The sequence below is a fragment of the Dermacentor albipictus genome, chromosome 5 (assembly GCF_038994185.2).
Source record: "Dermacentor albipictus isolate Rhodes 1998 colony chromosome 5, USDA_Dalb.pri_finalv2, whole genome shotgun sequence".
Classification (NCBI taxonomy): domain Eukaryota; kingdom Metazoa; phylum Arthropoda; class Arachnida; order Ixodida; family Ixodidae; genus Dermacentor; species Dermacentor albipictus.
The window spans coordinates 64,405,849-64,428,745 of NC_091825.1; the positions used below are offsets into that span (position 1 = coordinate 64,405,849).

At 43.2% G+C, this 22,897-nt stretch overlaps 1 protein-coding gene and 1 long non-coding RNA gene across 2 annotated transcripts; both read left to right on the forward strand.

The window, feature by feature from the left end:
• Window positions 1-717: 717 nt before the first annotated feature.
• Window positions 718-22,676, forward strand: LOC135911743 (uncharacterized). Its single transcript, XM_070538431.1, has 2 exons — window positions 718-2,193; window positions 19,118-22,676. The coding sequence occupies exons 1-2, from the start codon at window positions 865-867 to the stop codon at window positions 19,538-19,540; spliced, it is 1,752 nt and encodes a 583-aa protein (XP_070394532.1). The 5' UTR covers window positions 718-864; the 3' UTR covers window positions 19,541-22,676.
• LOC139059892 (uncharacterized) lies at window positions 4,935-16,502 on the forward strand. Its single transcript, XR_011514480.1, has 4 exons — window positions 4,935-5,104; window positions 6,659-6,700; window positions 9,268-9,472; window positions 12,148-16,502. It is a non-coding gene; the product is annotated as an uncharacterized lncRNA (long non-coding RNA).
• Window positions 22,677-22,897: the final 221 nt, after the last annotated feature.

The following is a 22,897-nucleotide window of genomic DNA, read 5'->3' on the forward strand; positions in this document are numbered from 1 at the left end:
AAAAGGCGGCAGATCTGCACGCCCTATGGAAATCGATGTTATGCGAACCAGTGCGCTGCGAGTCTACCATATAGGTTAACGAAACGACCATGAGAGCACCAAGGCGTAGGCGGCTGTTTCATGGCCTAGATGACACGCATGTCATGATATTCATCTCATGCCTATCATTTATGTTCATCATACGCTCTTGTCATACTATGCCAATTTTGGTACTTATCAAGTTCACGGAACGACCATGAGAGCACCAAGACCAAGGCGGCTAGATAAATGCTGTGAAAGTGGCAAATGTTGCCCATGAAGTGCTTTGCATTTAAAATGATCTATGGTCTCATCCTCTGCACAGATTGGGCACAGAGAGGAGGGCGCAGGCCAGCCCTGTTATAATAAATATGTAATAATGGTGTTTGCCAACTTAATCAGGTAAACATCACTTCAGTTTTTCTGGTGGTAAATGAATTTTTTTGCCGAGGGGATAGGACGTGTGGATATTCGGGAAAAACTGCTGTAGTTGGGTTCAGGATGTCTTGAGCAATTGCATATCTACTGAATCTAGCAGTAGTTAAGTAAGCTGATGTAGGAAGTAATTAATGACAGGACAGGGCCACTGAGGGCCGCTCTCGCGAGATTTCCAGCCATTTCGTTCACCGATAATCCCTTATGTCCAGACACCCAAAGTAATGTAGTTAAATTTATATGGGCAGGCGCGATAACGGAACTTCCTTTTCGCCATTTCATAGACTGCCGCGTCCTACAACGGTAACTGCGGCATCTTTGGTACTTGCCTTGAGCCGCGACCCAAAGAAGAAGAAGAAGTAGCTTGAACGTTCCGTCGAATCCTTGCTTTCTTAGGGGCTTCCCAATGAAATGCCCGGTGACGAAGCCTCGTGCACCCACGGTCACCAAGTTTTCGTTGCGTGCTTGATTCTGCTCGCACCGCTGTTTCTGTTCGGCTTCGCGGCGCTCCTGTGGGCCCTGGTGCGCGCCATCGTAGGCCCTTCGTCCGACCCGGGCCCTGAGGTCCCGCCTTTCTGCTGCCCCGAAGCTATCGGAACTATAATCATGCTGTCCAACCTGACGGTGGACCCCTGCAACAACTTCATCGGCTACGCCTGCTACAAGAAGAACAAGGTGGACCGCCAGGCGATCGTGGAGCGCGCGCTAGCCTCGTCCGTGCTTCACCCGACTCTTCAGGGCAAACTGCGCTCGCCCGTCAGCGACGTCCTCAGGATGCACCACGAGAGCTGCCTTGCCTCGGCCGTCGGCAATCTGTTCACCGCGGAGCACGCGGTGAAAGCCGTCGTCGACCTGTTTCGGCGGTGGTCGGGAACCATCTCGCCGCACGCCGTGGACCTGATCAAACTCGTCGGTCTGCTACACTTCCGGTACTACATCTTCAGCGTCTTCAGAGCTGACAGCGTACGGTGGCACGAAAGGAACGAAACGCTGTTCGTCATCGCCGCTCTAGCCGCGCCAAACATACTGACTGCCGGCACTTCCTATCCCACAGAGTTCACGGAAGTCATGTTCGACACCGCGAACAGTTATACTGGTCTTAACGTTACTCGCGCCGCCTTGACGGCTTTGGTTGCGCGATTGCAAGCCGCACGCACTGTTTTCGACGAGAATGTCTACGCGGGCAAGTTTTCCTTCCTGGATGAAACGTTTCCCAACGCAGACATGTCCTCGTGGAAGCCGATTCTGAGGACCTTCCCACTGATTGGCCTGGAGGATCCCTCCAATATCGTGGGCATCGTAGAAGTGCTCGTCGACAAGGACGTCACCGTCCAGCATTCGGCGCTCGTCTACTTTTCTGTCCATACGGCGTGGTCGATGTTTGCCCGAGAAATCACAAATATGAAGGTGGCCGCTAGCCTAGTGGCCCGGGCGGCTTTCTACGGTGAGGAGATCGTGAAACTGTTTCCACTCTGGGACGTGTTGTTGACGCAGCAGATGACCAGTCCCGACCGAGACGCTGTCGTGCTGCAGTTATTCCACAGAGTCGCCGACGCCGTGCTTGCGGACGCTCAAGTCACCTTCTCCGCATACCTAATCTCGAGCGAGGTTCGCAGGGTGGTGCGAGGCGTTCGCGTCGTATTGGCCGTGGACATGACAGCACCGTACTCGCACCACCTGCCCGACGCGAGCGATAACTACTTCGAGAACGTGCTGGAATTCCGCGATTTCCATTTCCAGGTGAGCATTCCCTTATGAAAATGACTGTTGAAATGTTGTTGGCATATTGTTGACGAATTGTTGACTCAATAGCCTTTCAACAATACCTCAACAAATATTGAAACCACAGAGCAATAATTCAACAGTAAAGTTGTTGGGCAGTTCACAACAAAAAAGTCGTTGACTAAATTCTGTTGGTATATTGTTGAATAGTGTTGAGTATTATTGAGCCATTGTTGAGTAGTTTTCAACAATAAAGTCGTTGACTAAATTCTTTTGATATATCATTGAATAGTATTGAGTATTATTGAGCCATTGTTGAGTAGTTTCCAACAATAAAGTCGTTGACTAAATTCTGTTGATATATTGTTGAATATTATTGACTATTATTGAGCCAATGTTGAGTAATTTTCAACAATAAAGTCGTTGACTAAATTCTCTTGACATATTGTTGAATAGTATTGAGTATTGAACCATTGTTGAGTAGTTTTCAACAATAAAGTCGTTTACTAAATGTTGTTAACTTATTGTTGAATAAGATTGAGTCACGAGCAATATTGAGTTTCGAAGTATATGTGAAAAACACACGAACATACGTATGTGTGCGTTTTTTGCATATATATGTTGCTTTACTGATCACTTGTCACCATTGCATATATACAGGGTGTTGTTTCACGTTACTTGAACCATAGATGTATATACACGTGTTTCAGCTAACTTTACTCAGAGTTTAAAAATATGCCGATGCACCATAAGACGATGTGACCAAATGCATGTTGCTCACTCTTGTATGTGTTACGCTATTCTTGTATTTTTCCTAAGTAGTTAATTAGTCAAGAAAATTACCCATTCTGAAGGAACAAAGTTAATTAGGCGAAAAATTTCAATTAGGAAGTTCTAGAGCACTTTGTAAAACGTCCGATTAGGCCATTTCTAACTTTCTATCTATTAAGCGTTATTGTTTTTCAGCTTACTGCGGATGCCCGCGAAATACAAAAAATATCACCTGACATACCCGCTTGCGCGCCGTGCTTGCAGCGCTCTCAAACGAGCATACCATCGAGCAGGGTGTGCTGCCGCTTAAAAGGCGACAGGGCAGTGACGAAGACGTTGGCTGAGGTATTATAATTGACGCCAGCGACGTGCTTCCCTCGCTGCGGTTCATGATGGCGATAAGCAGACGAGTGTTCACACCGGTTAAATGGTATGTTTTCGTTTGTGCGCGGAAGGCTTAGGAGCAGTGCAATCACGACTCGCAGGCGGGCATGTCATGTGATGCTTTTTGTATTTCGCGAGCATACGCAGTAAGCTGAAAAACACTAATGCTTAACACATAGAAAGACAGAAACGGTTTATTCGTACGTGTTGCCAACTGCTCTGCAACTTGCTAATTGGAATTTTTTTCCTAACTTCCTTGCTTCAGAAGTTGGTTAATTATCCTTGACTAATTAGCTAATTAAGCAAAACACAGAAATAGCGCGACACGCTACATACCAAAGGGAGCAACATGCATTTAGTCGCGTCGTCATAGAATGCATAGAGTTTACACTCGGCCTAAAGTTAGCAGGAAGAAACACCCTGCATATATATATATATATATATATATATATATATATATATATATATATATATATATATATATATATATATATGCAGTTTGAGAAGACAAACGTCTCTACTAGCAGTGACAAACAACCGATGATTGGACGCATCCTGCATTTCCATCGGCGTCCATTATAAGGGGGCAGTGCCCTGGCTGTGTGTTAGGAAACGGCATTGCATGCCTCCATGTTAAATATGGTCAAGGTGGCGGAGGACGTTAACAAAATTCAAGTCTGGGGTTTGACGTGCCAGATCCACGCTTTGATTATGAGCCGCACCGTAGTAAGAAACTCCATATTTATTTTCACCATCTGGGGTCCTTTAACCTGCACCGAACGCACAGTACACGGACGTTCTTGCATTTCACCTCCATCGAAATGCAGCCGCCCCGACCGGCATTAGATCCCAAGCACTCGGGTTATTAGCGCAACACCTCAGGCCACTATGCCACCACGGCGGGTGCGGCGGATAAAGGAGTGAACATCGTTTTTACAGAGTGCGTATCGCTTAGATGTTACCCGTTAGCACGCACAGAACGAAACAAAAAGCTTGGCTGATATGTATGTCATCGTGCTCATATTTCACATGGAGGCCACATTCTTTTCTGTGACGTAGACGGGGTGCTGGCGAATGTGTTGGGAATCTGCTCGGCCACCAAGCAGAATCTGCGCTGCTATACGTTCTCGGTGACAAATCGCACAGCGCAGAAGCACACACACAAATGTTTAAAAGAATGGGACGACAGACCGCCTGCAGTTTGCTGTGACGTCGAAATAAGAAGCACAAACAGCGACGTTTCTGTACTTTTCTGGTCAATAGTTCAGTTCGCATGGTTGCGGCACGCATTACTTTTTTTTAAAATCCAAACGACGAAAACTGTGCGCGCACAAATTAGCACGGCGTTTGCGACGTTTGAATTTGGCGCCTTTTTCCGCGCACTCCATTAGCTCCGGCCGGTGCACCGCGTTACTGCGCCAAAGAAAGTAGTTCATCAAAGAAGTGAAGCAAAAAACTTTCATACACATGCAAAGCGCAACAATTGTTCTGTAATAACATGACATCACAGAATTTGTTATCAAATAGTACAATTTATGATAATATAAGCGTGTATTTGTATGAGTGTACATGTATGATTGCGCGTTTGCGGTGTTGATGCTTGGAGCATTCCGGCGAGTTCGTGTACGCCGTTCGCTTGAAAGCTTCCTGCTTTTCTGCGTTCTTTGTGTGCTTCGCTGTGACATCTTTGGAATATTCCTGCGTGTTGCTCGCTTTTTATGGGCTTGTTGCCTCGAAGATCGCCATGATCGCCTCCGACTCAGCGTCATCAAAGGTGAGTTGATGTTTCGAATTCCCCTTGTTCGTCCATTGCGAAGCGGTGTACGGGAGCCCGGAAATGAGTTCAGCGCCTGTGCGTGTTTTGCGCGGGCCTCTTTTCTAGTTTTCATTCCTAGCACTATCCTTCCGTTGCGAGAATTGGTTGTACAGCACTAGATTTGTGATATATAACGTGGAGCTTTGTCCTGGTTTAACTTTACTCTCCGCTTGTGGTGACGTAAGGCAGCTATGTGGTGCCAGCTAAAACAGGGCTGTTGTACGCCATGATTTCTGATACGGTGTTCGAGCACCGATTGAGTTAGCCTTATTAATGAGCGCATAACAATGCGACCTGAAACCGTCCGATCTGTACTGTAATCGAAGATATTTCGTTTGCGCCACGCTAGTACAAGGCGTGTGAGTGAGCTGTAGCAACAAAGGGGGGGGGGGGGGGTGGCGGTGGGATCAGCGAAAATGTATTCTGTTGCGCTGTTCCCTTCAGGATCGAGTGACACCGCGGTGCTTCAACGCCCCACTATCTGTCACGCCGTGCGGCCGACGTTCGCGCGACCGGAAAACACAGAGGAGGCTGTCTCGCAATAATAAAAAATTTCAAGTGTGTACACGCGATTCTATGCGATACGTGACATACAATAGGGGTGATGCCACAGAGTGCTGCGAAATCACCGAGTTATACGCCTTGCCAACCGCGTGTGTTTTGTTTTCCACCTGTTAGCGCGCATTCAACTTTCTTTTTTTATCTTCTCCGTTCGGTGCCATCGAGTGCTTCGCCCAAACGGCTTCGCGTAGGTGCTCTGCATTCACGGAAAGGCAGATTTCATGGCACTCCAGGTCCTACTTTACTGGGATAGAACATTAAAAGAAATGTAACAGCGTGAAATTTCAGCTTTTCGCACTTTAGTAACTGATTGATGTAACAAAGTTTTAAAATCAGTAAAGGAACGAGATAAATGCCTGGCATATCTGCCTTGTCGTCCCACTGTGTTTCGAGGCGGCATGTATATGTTATCGGCAACATAAACATCAATAATTAGCATTGTTTCTTGTGACCATAGAAGTAGCTAGTTATGTCGAAAAGCCATTTTTGCTTTGAATCCGAGTACTACACAGTGAGCAGATTGAAAGGGGAGCGCATCATTGTGAACTAAATGACGACGCTTTGCCACAAGCTTGGAATAATGTTTTTTGTCGAAAGAGCAGGTCTGTGAAATTCTTTCTTTGAGTGTAAGCAAAACTTCAGTAGCATCAGGTAGACGGGGAGTAAAAGAATGTAACACTGGGGCCTTATATGAAGGAGCTGCCTTTAATATGTGGCCATAACAGTTAAGTAGATGCGTGGAAATAATTTTTAATATAAGTAGAGGAATGTGAAATAAATTATTTGACAAGCTCACACTGCCATTGGCAAGAGCAGCCACACTTTCGTGTACTCGATGACTAGTCATTTATATCCGTCCATTTATGTCAGCCTAATGGTCCATGTAGCTCTTTTGATTGTCGCTTTTGCTGCATCGTGGCTTCATGTTTTAATACTGACATCTTTTTTCAGATTCAAAGTGAGCTGGGAGACGCCCCAGCTGGCACGCTAAAGGTGAATTCTTTGGTCATCCATTCTGTAGCGTCACCATGATCAAATACAGTGATGCCGTGAAAATGTATTGCAGGAAGCAGGAAAAAAAAAACATTGCTGATGCAACTGCAAGGCATTTGCTCCAGTGATCAATTGGTGCAGAGTGCCTTCATTAGGAGACATGGTGCCTTTAAGCACTCAGCTGAAAGACTTAACAACTGCACCGGGACTGGGAGTGAATTCAGTGTCACTTGTGAACATATTAAACGCAGAATGTGTCTTTTTCAGTGTATATGCCTGATATGAAACTTAGTGTGGACATTAGTGGTCTACATGAGTGAACATCTTTATAGTTTTACCAGAACGAAGGTATAATGGCCTATGTCATACAGCAGTGCACTGCTAGATGTATCAAACCAGAACAGCAGCACCCTTCGAGAAAGTTGGCTGAAGAACGAGCAATGATCGGGGCTTTCTGCATTTCAAGGGCCAAATTCCAAAAAGATTGATGCCGAGCTGGATGGTGCGAAGTGCCGGTCACCACATGCTCTATCTTGGCATTATGTCTTGTTAAGGTACAGAAATTGCATCACTGCTCATAAATTGGAAATTGGAAGGTTGAGGGGAAGTGGAAGGGCTCCCCTCTGGAGCAGCCAGTGCATGCCCTTTGCTATACTGATAATCCTACCTTAATGAGAACCAGTGATGCATGTTAACCTATTACGCAGCCAAGTGCATTCCTTGTTTTGTATTAAGGGGACACTAATGACACCCTAAATGAATTTTAAATAAAGCATCGTCTTAAATAACTACTTCTGTAAATTTCTTGGTAGTTGCTTGATTATTAGAGAAAATAAAGCTCAAAGTTTAATTTTCTTAGTATCGCCCCAAAATCTTCGTGCTGACACCTCATTGTCACATCATGGATTCCAAGTATTTTTTCATACTTTGGTTGTATTGGTTCTGTAAATGTTCCTGACGCTTTTTATTTGGGTTTTTGGAATATGATGAAGAACATCTTTATTTGTAAAAAAAATTGCTACACCTGAACAGACATCATCTAAATCCATGACGTCACAGCAAGCGGGTGTGGTAACTTCAAGGCAGCACTGCCACCAATCTTTCCTCTTGCTGCTTTTACAGTTTACTCGGCCTCTTGTCACGGTATGAGTGAATCTCTTGAATTGTAGGAAGGTCATGTACAGATACATCTAAAATAATTTTTCTCTATAGTGCTTTCATGCCGTAGTTGCTTAGGGGTGTTAGCACAGCTCCGCTAAGCACGAGGTCACAGGATCAAACAACCGCATTTTGATGGAGGGTAAATACAAAACTGCCCAGGTACCTTGCAGCCTAATTTAGTAAAAATTAGTCCAGAGTTCCCCACTATGGCGTGCCTAAACATCAGATTGTCATTTTGGCACTTAAAATGCCAGAATTTAATTAATTTATATTTCTTTAGTGCTCCTTAAAGCTGTAGAATTCATGATCTCTGCAAAAACTCATGCTCAAAGTATTCTCCATAAAGATTAAATAAACAGTAGATATAAGTGTCTATTTATATATTGAATTGTGGTGATACGTGATGACTATTAGAACGGTGGTACAACAAGACAGACAGAATTGTAATACAATGTGTGACGGCACGATGATGCACATCGAGGAAATGACCGAGTCTCCCTAAAAGTCCCTGACATGGACATCAACTGACTGTCCACAAACTTCTGAGTTCACTCCGTGATCTTGTGGAGCCTGTGCTTTGCGAGTCGATTAATTTAATTGAGGTGGTGGTTGGCACATACTGTCCTTGCAACTTATGTACATTTCATACAGTGGAGTGGAATCCTCACACATTACATCTGGAGCACAGCAAGTGAACATGATGTGTAGGGGTAATCTTAGTAATGATCGACAATCATGTCCCTCTTCGAGCTCCTAATGCTGCTTGCCAACACAAGCAGCAGCAGTTGCCCAAGGTAGCGGGAAAGAGATTCATTGAAAAGTGGCATATGCCCAGGGTCGCATAACCAGTCACCCAAGCTGTTCTGACGGTTGATTTTGAACTCTTCCCTCAACATAGCAGCCCAATCTCCCCATTAGACCATGGGCTACCTATTGACACAAATGGATGGGAAAATAGAGACCTGAAAATATGAAGTATCCTAAGAATGGTAATCACAATAAATAGTACTAGATGTGCATTAGCTCAAGCTCTTGGGCCAGTTGGTGCATGATGAACTTGAAAAAGGGGGGTACCAGCAAAACAAAGGACGCGCACACACGGAAGAGGCGTTAGACAGGGAGTCCGTGTCTAATGCCGTTTCCTTGTGTGCGTGTCATTTGTGTTTCGCTGGTACTCCCCTTTTTCAAGTACTAGATGTTTGGATACTTTGGTTTATTATTCTTGTTTGTGCTGGATTGTTCTTCTGAAACGTGGCATCCGGACAGCATAAGAAGCTTGTAAGAAGTCCTGTTTAGCATTCTAGATTTGCAACAGGTACTTTTTTAATTTATTTGCAGTAGGGATGTTGTGTGAATGTGCTTGAAAGGCTTAAAACTGTTTTGCTAACATTTACTTAAACGTGCAGGTTCACATAGGTTGAAGGAGTGCACATTGAGAAGGTTATCCTGGCACAGCTTACCATGGCCTGCCATGGTGGACCAGGAAAGTTTGCAAGGGCCTTGCTTCACCATGTGTTCAAAGAGGAGGAACTCATGGGCCATTTGGCCTTTGGAAATAACACCAAGGGGCAAAAAGGGCTCTTGACCCCACCAGGGTCAGTGCTGTTATAGGCAAGTACCATATATCCTTTCTGGTTGCATTTTTACATTCACATTTTTTTCTAAAATTATGAACTTGCCATTGGCATAACAAACGACTTTCAAGTAGCCCGTGTGTGCAGTTGTGTGCTACGATAGCCTACTATTTGGAATGACTGTTCATGTGATCATAAGTGCGTAATGCCGCCATACACAAATGCTTCTAAAATTTGAAAGCTGCCTTCACAGCTGAAAGTTTTTAGTGGCTCCACCACATAACATGAGCTGTATTGGCGCATTAGCAGTGCTACATGGCTTTCATTGCAAGGAATAGTTGTCTGTGAAGCACGCTCCAAATCTATTGGCATGGAGGACATGTTTAATTAGCCTGAAAGTGTTATTCTAATACACGAATTGCGGAGAAGCTATGCTCAAGTGTGGTTACTGCTCAGCTCGAGCAGGAGCACGTTCACCAAATTGCAGAAATCAAAACAGCTCTCCAGGTTCTGAGATGTGAAACAGTAGATTCACCAATTTTAACAGACCACATCGAATTAAGGTTGCTCCTATATTGAAGGAGGTCCATGTGATGCCAGACAGCAGCCTTTTAGCAGAGGGAACCTGAGTGGTGTGGCAATTTTCTTTTGGTTGTTTCAATCAAAGAAACAACATGGACAGAGTTGCAAGCATTGCTGTCAACAGTACTACGTTTAGTGGGCGCTTACTCATTCTAAGCACTTAACCTATGACTCGTATTTATTAACGCACACTTTATCACTTTGTATTCTAAGATATGAAAAAAATATTTGTGGCTTTTCCCCATATACTTCAATAAATTGAAAATAGGCTCTTGGGGCCCAATGTATAAAGCTTCTTACAGTCCATCGGACATGTCCACTACTCCCATTCTGAAATTGTTAGAATTGATTCCTGCTTCCTTACTTCACCTACCTGTTAACAGGGTTATTATGAACCATTGCCAAGTAGATTACGGGCTTAAAATAATCAAAAAGATGAATGGGCTTTTCTGTTGCTCTTGTTTAGCCCGTTGAGGGTCACATTTTGGGGAGAAATATGCCTCTCTAATTTAGGAGTTAATATTTTTTGTGGTTTGCAAATGCTCAAAACTTTCGAATTGAATAGTGTCCTATTCAATTTAGTCTTTGAATGGTCACTATTTGTAAATGTAAGTATTCTAATATTTCGAAACACCAACATGAAATTTGAGCCAAAGTACGGTAAATTTTCACGTCCAATAACATAGTATAGACATAAAACGTAAGAACTTGTAAGAATAGCAGACCAGGCTACATTAGTTAAGTAGCTGTACTTTAGAGGCTGTACAGCAATCATTTATGCTTACTGAAGAGTCCTGTGCATGTGAAGAAACCTTTTGCTGCTCCATTAGTGCTTTTAATAAACAGCTCTTCATAACATAACAATGACAGAAACTTGCAACATTAATAATACTAGGTTGTGAGCCTCATCTTACATTAATTGTGATATCAGCTGTTCATTATTCAGAAGCTATCCATTATTTGATTTGCTTCTAGCATTATTCGGTTCAGCCTCAAAAATCACTTTTCGTGCACTCTTAATATTTTTATTGCAGATTTAAGTTCTTCAGAGTGACGTTCCGAGAAAATGAAGTGGTAAATAATATTTTTAAATAACGATGAAGTGGCAATACCATTTCAGTATTTGCAGTTTTAGATGTTTTATTTTTTATGCAGGATAAAGCAGCATAATTTTTTTGTGTAATGAAACTTACAAAAACTTGTGGCAACACTCCCAAATTACTGCAATGACAGACACCAAGGAGCTAAGTGAAAATCAGTTTTGGAGAAACCCATGGAGCGACAGCACTTTAAGAATATTTTCTAGAAGCCTCAGAAGGTTGCAGCACCTCCAGTGGGATGCTAGGCAACACTTTGTTCTGAAACGGCAAATTTTTTCAGAACGTTCCGTCACAGCCACAGATGTACGGCAGTAAACCCTAAAAGGGTTAAAGAAGTCAGTCCTATGGCATATGGCTCTTAAAAGACAGCATTTCTTCGTATCTGTCACATTCTGCATGTTTCATGCTAAGCAGCTTGGTGCACAACTACATGGAATCCTCATTATAACAGTAATTCAATCGTTGAGGCAGAAAACATACTTTGCTGTAAGCAGTGTCTTCTTTAATGTAGAAAGTCCTAAGTCATTGTAAGGCGAGAAGTACATTCCGATTGCATGTGAACTCAGGAAACCTAACTTCAAATGAAGCTACACTCAATTGTAGTGACATGACAGTATTGTATTTGGAGCATGGAAAAGCACAGTTAAATGCTGCATATTTTAATTATGAAAGTTACAAGAAATAATTTAATTGTCAGTTCAGGTTTATTTATGAACAACATGAATTTTTTTCACCATTTTGTTTCTCAGCAAGCAAAGTTCACATCTTCGACATTGAGGATATTCGTAAAGTTATTTTGCTACAGTGTTTTGTTCCTCTTTGCCCTTTCCTGCATTTGACACTTAGTGGAGTCCCGTGCCACACAGAATCAATTTAAATGGTCATGCTGCAAAGCTGTACCCGTGGAAAGTTGGAATTAAGCTACACAAATACATAAATCAATTTCATTATAACAAGGGCATATTGCATGCCATTCTTTTGCATGTAGAAGTTGCTTTTTAAAACTTGTTCTGGCTTCTTGTTGTTGCAGGCTTCACGTGTCACAAGTTTCCTGGTACCAACATGCCCTATGTAAAGAACTCTGGCCTCGCTTCTCGCATGGGACCAATAGCCTCTCAAGAGCCCAAGTTGGACAGCTCAAACCAAAACACAAGTGTTGTGCTTTTGTAACTCTCGACATTTTTATGTTTTATGTTAGTCTCCTGAAGGGCCCAATTTGGATTTCTCAAATGAGCATACAAATGTTGTGCCTTTCTATGCCTTGACATTATTATGTTAATTTTATTTATGCTAATTATGCAAGTCTCCTGAGAAGCCCACATTGGATTGCTTAATCCAGAATACAAGTGCTGTGCTTTGTTACAGTTCACTACATTTTTATGTTCGTTTTTGATATGGTTCCAGTAAGGATAGTGTTTCCTTATTAATATATTTTTTAAGTATCTTAAGTCATTTCATGCCAAACCACCCAATTTTGTCAAGAACTGTTCCACTATGGCAAAGCATTTCAAGTTTGCTTGATTTTGAGTAGGTACAATAAGAAAATTTTTGAGAAAATTTGCTTTCATACATACACTTGAGTCATTCCAGGGCAACCAACCAACGTTTTTTTGACCATCACAGATATAGTTGAAACTCCGAACTCTTGCTCCCCATTTATTTTCCTTCGCAAAAGTTTTTTTGAATTTTGGCAAAAATTTATTGTTCTTGCCCAGCTAAGCTAGAAGGCACTGATACACGTTTCTTTTGAAAGGGAAATTGTATGATCCAGATATTCAGATGATGTTCATGTCAAGAGACAAGTGGTGTGACTGCCAAAATTTGCAAAGTATGAATTTTCTTTTAATGTAGGGAAATACAGAAGGCACAAAATAAATATAAAATCAGACTGGTTGACTTGGGATAGCTGCAAAATATTTCAAGCCTTGTAGGTTCAGTTGATCAGCTAAAAAAACTGAAAGTTCCAATTTTTTGCAAGAAGCTTCGTGTTGAAGGTAAAAAATTAGCTTTGGAGGTTGGCACAAAAGTATGTCGCCCATCGTTACACAGCCCTACATGTCTGCTATGCATGTGACAAGTAACAAAAAGGTATTCTTTAAGTGCAATAAATTATTTTCTCTAATGTTCATTTGTGGATCACACATACAGCATAAATATAGCATAAATATATGAAGCCATGTCAGCTAGCAAGGAAAGATTGTTAATATAATTAGCCACAAAAACTACTCAACAAACTGACTGCCTTTTTTATCATTGCGAAGGCAGGTGACGTCAAGCGCTGCAGCTGCAGTCTCAACTTGTATTTTTTTAACATGAATGCAAAAAGTGGTCGCCAGTGGTGTCTGACCACATCAGACTGAACAAGGCAAATATGACTTTTATAGGTGAACATGTTCTGGCTCTGAAACAGTGGTAGCAAACAACACCACAAGAATTTGTTCACACTTATGTAGGTTTTCAGTCTTAATTATGAAGGTGTTTTCTACTTGCATCATCATTGGGCTCCAGGGAGCAGGGCACGAAGTGTCCTGCTCCCTCTGTGTTGCATTGCAGTGCGACATGCCCTTTAAAATGCTTTGTATGAACAATATCAGCGCTCTTCCTGGATTTACTGTCTACATAATAGCCGATATTTCTTTTTGTAAACTGCATGAAAGATATCTTTTAACACTGCAGGATTCCCTCGCATATTAATACGTACGAGGTCTGTTAGAAAAGTATTTGACTTTTTTTTGCAGACACCTGATGAATATGAAACAAGCGCGTTTTCATCAGCCACCCTTGAACCTTTTCGCGCATGCACGAATTTTTTCCCGCCTGCCAATAGCGTGAATTGCTGGGACGCAGCATTTGAATGAGGTAGTACACAGTGCTCTCGTCGTTTTTTTATTGCAAGGAAAATGGCGGAGCGACTGGAGCAGTGCTACTGCGTCAAATTTTGCCAGAAACTGGGCGACAGCCACGTGGAAACCATTCGGAAGATTCAGACTGCTTTCGGTGACTGCGCTATGAGCAGCACACAGATTAAGGAGTGGTACAACCAGTTTAAAGACGACCACGCATCGGTGGAGAGCGAGCCACGCTCCAGTCGGCCATCAATATGCCGAAATGACCAGGTCATTGCCTAAGTGAACCCTGTGGTGATGCGGGACCGTCGTGTGACTATCCAAGAAATTGTGGAAGAGGTGGGCATCAGCACATTTTATCCACATTCCATTATCACCGAAGATTTGGCCATGAAGAGATTTGCCCCGAAATTCGTTCCCAAGCTGCTCATGGTGGAGCAAAAGCAACTTCGTGTTGAAGTCTCACAGACATGCTGGATTCCACAAACAGTGACCTCAACTTCACGAACACCATAATCACTGGTGACAAGTCTTGGATGTATGTTTATGACCGGGAAACCAAATCCCAGTCATTACAGTGGAAGCATTCCACGTCGCCAACCAAAGACCGCTAAGTGCGCATCAACGTTAAAGTGTTGCTGACTGCTTTCTTTGACTCCCGCAGTGTGGTACACCACGGGTACGCACCACAGGGTCAAACAATCACTAAAGACTACTACAGGGATGTCCTCCATGGCCTATGTGATGCTGTGTGGCGCAAGATACCAAAGTTGTCAACAGGAAATTGGCGCATGCATCACGACAATGCTTTTCTCGCACTTGATTCAGACTCTTTTGGCGAAAAACCAGACTCCTGTAGTTCGACAGGCTCCTTGCTCTCCTGATATGGCGGCCTGCATCTTCTAGCTGTTTCCCAAAATCAAGGGGCCATTGAAACAAGCGTGATTTTAGACAAGAGAAGACATTATGGCTGCAACGACAGCTGAGCTAAACTCCATTCGGAAAGAGGCCTTCTCGGAATGCTTCTAACAATGGCAGCACCGCTGGGAGAAGTGGCTGGAGTCCCAAGGAGACTACTTTGAGAGTGATTAGGTTTCCAACGCTCCAGTTATCCCAGTTTTTTTTTTTCTTCAGCCAAAGGTCGGATACTTTTCTAACAGACCTCGTATTGATATTTTATGTGCAATGGCTGTATGGTTTACCTGGCCCACACCAAACACAAGCCTCGTTGCGTTAGAGCATGTGTCCCTTGGCAATAAAATGCAGACACTAACACCGCTTCTCTGTCATCTGTGTGGAGACGAAGCCAGCTTTGTGGTCTGCATTCCCAGCCGGCAAGCAGTGCGCACATCCGAGAAAAGTCGGTGCTGACAAAATTTCAAAAAAGAATCTCTCGCATTTAAAAATAATGCCTTTTTTAACTTCACACATGCATAGCAGACATGTAGAGCCATCCAATAATGTATCACATACTTGTTGGCCAACCATGAAAGCTGTTTTTTCCTTCAACATGAAGCTTCTTGCAAAAGATTAAAATTTGTTTTTTTTTTACAGGCGATTAGCTGAACCTTCAAAGCTTCACATTTTTTTGCTATACTATGTCACCTGGGCTACCATTCTGTATTTAATTTCTGTCCTGTGAATCTTCGTTACGAAAAAAAAAACTAACGGATTGCAATTTGACTCATTTTTGCCGGTGCCGAAAGCAATTGAAGTATTCAAATATTTAAAAAATTGGCTATTTTGGCAGTTGCATCACTTCACCGTATTTCCACGCACACCATTTGAAGGCCTCGATCAATACAATGTGCATTTGAAGAAGAATGTTGATTGATGTCCTCTAGCTCAGCTGAGCAGGAAAACTAAACTGTCACCAAAGTGCTACAAAATATCTGGCAAAAATAAATAAAAGTGGGTAACGAGTTTTGAACTCTAGTAAACATATAGTAATGTTTCAGCTATATGTGTGCTGTCAAAAAAACGCTGGTCGATTCGGCATGGAATCGCACACCTGCAAGTGCATCTGTGCCATTGTCAGAGTTCAATAAAAACTGCATTTGACATAACTTTGTAAAAATAACTTATTGCTTTCTAAAATACATGAGTAAAATTAATAGGTATAAGTCGGCTTAAATTTAAAATGCAACGAAAGATCTCTGGTAATGGCATGATGTGCCTTTCATGTTTGCATGAAACCATATCTTTTTCTGAATTCTTTCGTTATTTTTTTGTGGCAGTGAATAAAATTGTAATGGAACTCTCACAAGGAGTAACTTTGATTCCAGCACATCACTAATAGCTGTTTTTTTTTTTCCATTTAAAAATCTGAAGTAGTTAATATGAATAAGTCGCTTGATATGGAATGACCTGCGCAGGAACGTTATCATGGCGGAAAACACAACTGGATCATGTAACAGCAATGCAGCATAATAAATTGCTCCCATCAGCATCACTTATTGTGATTGCCATTTTCAGAAGTATGTAACGTTTACCGAAATTGGCACATACCATTCAAGCAACAAATAAGGATTGTACAGTGATCCTTTTTCAGTTTTACAGATCTTTAAGTTGTCTGTGCCAGGTAGCATAATTTTTTTTCTTGAGCTGGATTATTCAGAGGTGGACATTACTAGCACAAGAAATGGAAACATTAAACTGATTATCATAAATTTATTAATTCACTTATCACATCACGGCACATATTTCAGTTTGCAAATTGTAGCCAGTGATTTTGAAAGACATATTCACTTGAAATTAATTTCCAGGATGACACCAGTTGCGAAATTTTTCCATAAATGTGAGAAATACATGGGCATTCCGGTTACTTTTGTGCTTCAATGCATAACAGTGCGTTCTGTTAAAAAAAAGTAAGTGCTACAGCAGTGCATTTCTACAGCCAGTTTGATGGCATGTGTCTCGTTACTGGTGTCATTCTGGAAGTTCGTTCTAAGTGCATACACCTTGTAAAATTACCGTCTACAATTTGAAAAGCTTTATTAGGAACTGAGTTTTTCTTAATCAGCTGACTATGGTGTCTTGATTTCTCATGCAAATAATGTTTGGCACTCTGTATCTAGAATTATGTTAGCTGCAACAGTCCGTGTTTAATAAATTCCATGAAACTTAAAGATAACCACCCTGCATATCAGGTCTCAGTTGAGTGCTGTGGGCTCAAGCAAATCGTGCCATGGTAATAGTACCACTGGCTCCCAAATAGAGAAAGCAAGTGCCTTTTTTGAGTGCTCTTATTAACAGTCATGTCAGTCTGCTTCTACATTTAATTTAGGTATTTATTTTTAAAAATTTATTTCTTTTGAGAAATGTGTTTTACTTGAGGGCCACACAGACTACATCTTCAGTATTCAGTTTTGTTATGGTGTCAAGCTGCAGGAAGTTTGTACTGCGCAATAGTTTTTAAGAAGTTTCTGATGTGCTCAAACTACAAATGTTTGTACATTTACACAGATGTTTGTTTACAAATAAACAGTTCACCTAGAAAAATGGTTTTTGTCTGCATCAGTTCAGCACTCTTAATATTGTGGAGGTCCATCCACTCTGACAATTGAAAAAAGTGGCATAACAGTACTGCTAGCAGTTTTACAATATGGTTTATTACAGGCGATCTGGGAGCATGCTTTTGAGCCCAGGGTGGCAGAGGCCTGCGATACAAAACGCCTGTATTTAAATTTTATCCCTGCCCTCTCACAGCAAACATACCAACGTGACATCAAAGGTAATTATAGGCAACATAGCTCAGCAGTATTTTAAGGAAAGTGCAGGTTTAAACTGCTAAATACCCAGTGGGGCATAAAGGGCTTTCAACATAATTTGTGTTGATGTTCAACAGATCTGCAACAATTCTTCCATGGGCTTTCAATATTAATGAACAACACATTTCAACAACACATCAATGGGCTTTCAATTTTGAGACAACACATCTTCAACAATGCTTCAATGGGCTTTCAACATTGACAAACAACACATTTCAACAATACGTCAATGGGCTTTCAAGTTTGAGCTTCAACAATGCTTCAATGGGCTTTCAACATTGACAAACGACACATTTCAACAATACGTCAATTAGCTTTCAATATCGACAGGCAACACATCTTCAACAATGCTTCAATGGGCTTTCAACATTGAAATACACCATAGTTTCAACGATATGCCTACGATCTTTCAAATTGAGAGGCCACAATGATGTTTCGACAGAATGTCGCGGGCCAATTATCAACACTTGTCAACAATTTCCTCAATGCTGTTTCAACAATTCCCCAATGATCTTTCAAGGTCATTTGTTGACGTTGAACAATGATATCTCAATAACCTTTCAACAATTTTTTTTCTAAGGGTTATCCAAATGACGGTTAATGAGGACAGAAGTTCATACGTACACGTAGGCTTGAAGTAATCAGCAGTCATCCGACAAGACATGTTGCTTGGCCCAAAGCTGCACTTCAGCGGTAATCGTTGTTCAACAAATCTTGATTGTCTTAAAGGCATATTAGTAAGCCCGATTATTATCGCACCGTGTAAATCAGGAGGCTTAATTAGCACATTGCTATAGTACGTGACATTAGATATAAGCGAGAATTGCCAGGGCTTTTCCTGCTTAGCTGACGGTGAAAAAAAATTCTGTGCAAAAGAAAAAAACGATCATCTAGCGAAGCAGATTTCTAGGCGAAGGAGCCGTGCATACATTGCTACACATACCGAGCGTTTTCCCAACAAAATGACATTACGGATTCCAGGGCTATTTTATCGTAGTCCTCGAGTACCCTAGTCACCGCATTCGCAAGCCGTGCATTGGGCCAGAGAAATACGCACCCCTCCTCGTAAGTACAGCCACGCTCTCCTGCGCGCACGCTGTACAGAACTCTCGGTGAATCCGAAATTCAAGGCGTCGACGCGTTTTGAGTCGTGCGTACCCAGGTACATGGCTGCGACAGTATAGGCCTGTCATATTAGCGTATGTACGACGTATTCATTCTCAAATATTTTGATCCAGTAGTAGTGCAAAATGGTTTACGTGAAGCCGAGAGGTATACGTTAGGCGGCGCAGCGGCACGAGAGAATTACAGAATGTTTTAACAGATACAAGACCGATACCGTCGCCCTCCGGTGCTCTGAGGAAGTTTGTTTTCACTCTTTCAGGTGAGACGCATCAACGCGGCGCGGGGCCTCTCAGGGCTGCACAGGCTCCGACATAACTTGTTCCAGGCGTTTGTCAGCAGAGCGGGCAGTCATATCGTCATCTCGGCCGGCGTCTATACGCTCCTCAACTTCAACGCCACCCGCAGAGGCAACCGCACCCGAGTCAACGGCGCCCCTGTGAACAATGCCGCTGTGCTCGGCGTCCTGCTCGCCGACGCTCTCTGGGACGCGCTGATCGACAGAAAGAACTGGGATTTCAAGACTGGTCGAAAAGTGTTCTTTCGCGCGTACTGTATGAGAGACATCCTCGGACGCGACCTGGCCCCGGATCTGAAGCACGCTCTGCTGTCGCTGCAATCCACCGCCCGCGCCGTTGCTGCTCCGGGTTGGCACCGGAGGGCGCTGGCGTTCGGCTACTACTAGTGTTCCTGTATATGCTCCCGCAGGGAGCAGAGTTGCGCATAGGTCCGCCGTGGTGATCCAGCTCTGCAGCGAAGCCACTCCTCGTGCGCGCAGGAGCCAAATGCCGCGCGGTGTTCCGCTTTTTTCTCTAGTGGTAGCGAGCTACAAGCGCCAATTGTTCGCAGGCGCTTAGCAAAGGGCACTTCTTAATACAGGCTACGCTCGAACGAGTCATTCGTGCAGTCGGAGGGGGTGGGCTTCCAACCAACCGAAACTTGGTATGTACCTATGTAAACACGCATATACAAACATACACATGAACGTACAAATAGGGGGTAGGACCGCCTTCGATTCCCCAAAATAAAATACTCCCGTGGCTCGAACAGCTCCAAAGTTCGCTTGCAAACGCGCAGTACGTTGCCACAAAACGCGGTGCAATGATTTTCAGCATGCATATGAAGTTGTCTTATCACTGTCAGAAAGCAAGGAATGTTTTAAAGAGTGTTTAAAACTCCACACACGTAAGGTGGACACTTAGCGCATTTTGGCTGCCGAAACCAGCCGATTAATGAGCGTCGCCAAGAGAGCTATCGTGCCTGCAGTTATGTCAGTGACCGTTAACACAGCGTCATTTATCACTAACCATCGTTCACAACAGCTGCACGTTTTCGATACATGCGGTGCAGACACAGATTTAAGCGCATTTCAAATGTTCACATGCGCACATATTAAGCAAAGCTTACTTTTACGATTCATTCATACCGCAGACTAATCAGCTATATATGTAGCAGCAAATCTGCAAGTAGAAAAAGATTCAAGATGCTAGAACTTCTAGATCAAATTTATTTCATACAAGGGAATGCATGAACGGCTGCTGGCAGCAGGCCAAGTGTGCTGGTTCTTGGAACCTTGGGGGCAGAATTCAAAGAAACTGGAAAGGCAACAAGCTATTAAGAATAACAACAGGTTATTTTTGTTGCACTAATCACATCAAGATGGCAAACTTGCAGAGTGATTATTCACACAGTGCAGACTGTAATTTGACAACACATTTTTCTTGATCTCTTACCACTCGGAGAAAAGCCATTAGTTGAACACATTGTATCGAATCAATGAAATCACTGAAGCAGCTTTTGGCCAAAAAGCCAGGTTACAAAGCTTTGTGACCTACTGCATCAGAGGCAAAGAAATGTTACGTCATTGAACAGTGCATTCACTGCACTCCCGCCCACAGGAAACAGCATTCACCAAAGCACAACGTAGATTTCTTGCGTGTTTAAATGAACGACAAGTTTTTGTTCCACTGGCCGATACATGATGCTCACAAGCTAGCACACATACAATTGCGGCTTAGCTTCTATGCCAGCAATTATTTAAAAAAATAAATAAGCCTGTGCACCTCAAGACAATAAATTGACTAGAATCAATTTTACTGTTCTCAAAACTTCACACGGAGAAGGAATATATTACAATTATCACAGCTCGAGAGCTAAATATGCATATGCAAACTTAGCACCCGTTTTATCCTTGTTCCCTTGTGTGCTTTGTGCAAAGATGTCCTAGCTCTTCAGAAATTGCGGTTGACGAGAGAGGTACATATTATTCATTTCAATTTTAAACTCTGAAGGGTGCATTCAAAGTCAAGAAGCCCAGACTTGTTAGCAACAACACTCTCACTATGGTATCAGTGTGTCTCCAGCTAGTTTGCTTGGCTGAAGCATTTACTCCTATGGCTGACATCCGTGCGGTTTGTGCAGTGTGGTGCGCTGCACCCCGTCATACTGGAATACAAGTGCCAGTACGATGTGTTTCGAATCACTTCACCAAGGTCCTTGACTTCACATCGTCGAATACCGTACCTGAAACCCGCAGCTCCTCCTCTCAACGCACGATCGACGGTCCGCTGATTGCAATGGCGATGGCACTGACGGAAACGACAAATTCGCACGAGTCGGCGATGCGCCCGTAAAGTTGGCTTCGCAGCGGCGCGGATCATTTGACGTCATTTATCGCGCTCGGCCAATAGCGGTGCGAGCGGCGCCGGAAAAGGTATGCGCAACTCTGCTCCCTGCGGGAGCATATACAGGAACACTAGCTACTACCATCTTTCGGCTAGTCAAGTATTCTTCATGCTTTTTGTCCTGCACCACTCGTGCCAGACTCTCGACTACGACGATGATGGGCTGAGCCTGTCGAATTCTATTCGGCACATCGGAGAGTTCTGCGATGCCTTTGGTTGCGCGTCGCAGCCGCAGATCGACTGGGCCACTGTCTGTGAAGGGCCTTCTGAAGACAGACGCACTGGGCTTCAGTCCCACCTATCGCGGAAGCGTGGCGCGAAAGCTGTGCATTAGCCGGGGTGCACGCATAATTTGATTTGCTAGTAGCGAGATGCCAAGGGATACAAAAGAAGCAGAACTAACATTTGTTTTACGTTTCGGGTTGTCGTGGACCCTATTTTTCTTCATCGATACCTCGTGAAATGCTTTCGTAGTCATTGGCGCTTTTCAAGTTTGTACTGTGGGAGTAACTTGAACTGAGACAGCAGTTAGGATCTCAAAGTGTTCCTTGTCTGTCCCGTTATTTAGCTGCTTTGTTCTTGTGCGCCTGCTGTGTCGAACACGTACACTGCTACTTGAATCCGGTGAACGCGCGCGACATTGTTCTCTTTGATTCTGGATTTTATAATGAGCTATTTTTGCCACTTTGGTTTCGCATTAATTCAGTTACTTCCTGCCAGTTTCGGGAACCTCAGTGTTTTAGAATGATGACTTCAGTGGTGTTTTACTATGGACGTAGTACTTGTGAGCTGCCGTTTCATGAATGTTCAACCAAGATGCGACATCCTCTTATGCTTGCCCTAGGTGATAGAGTTATGCCTTCTTGAATCACCTCTTATGCAACTGCTTGATAGCCTGTGAAATGTGCTGCATGTATCCGTAGTTATTCTTGCAGGGTGTGTCGTTTATTATGTTGCCGTTCCCAGTCGTTTTAACTTTTATTGCAAACATTGTTTAATGTCCAGACCACGATCTGGCCTGTGCGTGTGATGTTTTAAATTCTTATTTTCATTCTTCTCGGTGTTAGTTTTCTCTATGACCCACCCCTGCCTAAAGCATGGTACATAAGTTGGCACTGCTGCGAAAATAGAAGGTTTAATTGCTTTGATGAATCTATAAAAAAGAAATGGTAGGCGACGCTCATCTTTGACTTGGGTGTCTCTTAGTGGCACTCGCACCTGGGCGTTGGTGGTCTTTAGGTTAAGCGAGTGAAAGCCTTTCGCCTGGCACGACATGCGGGCGAGAAGGGAGGGAGGGCGTGGGTGAAGCGCAGCACGCGTCGCCTGGCGGGGCGTAGCCCCCTAGCGAGCAGCGCACG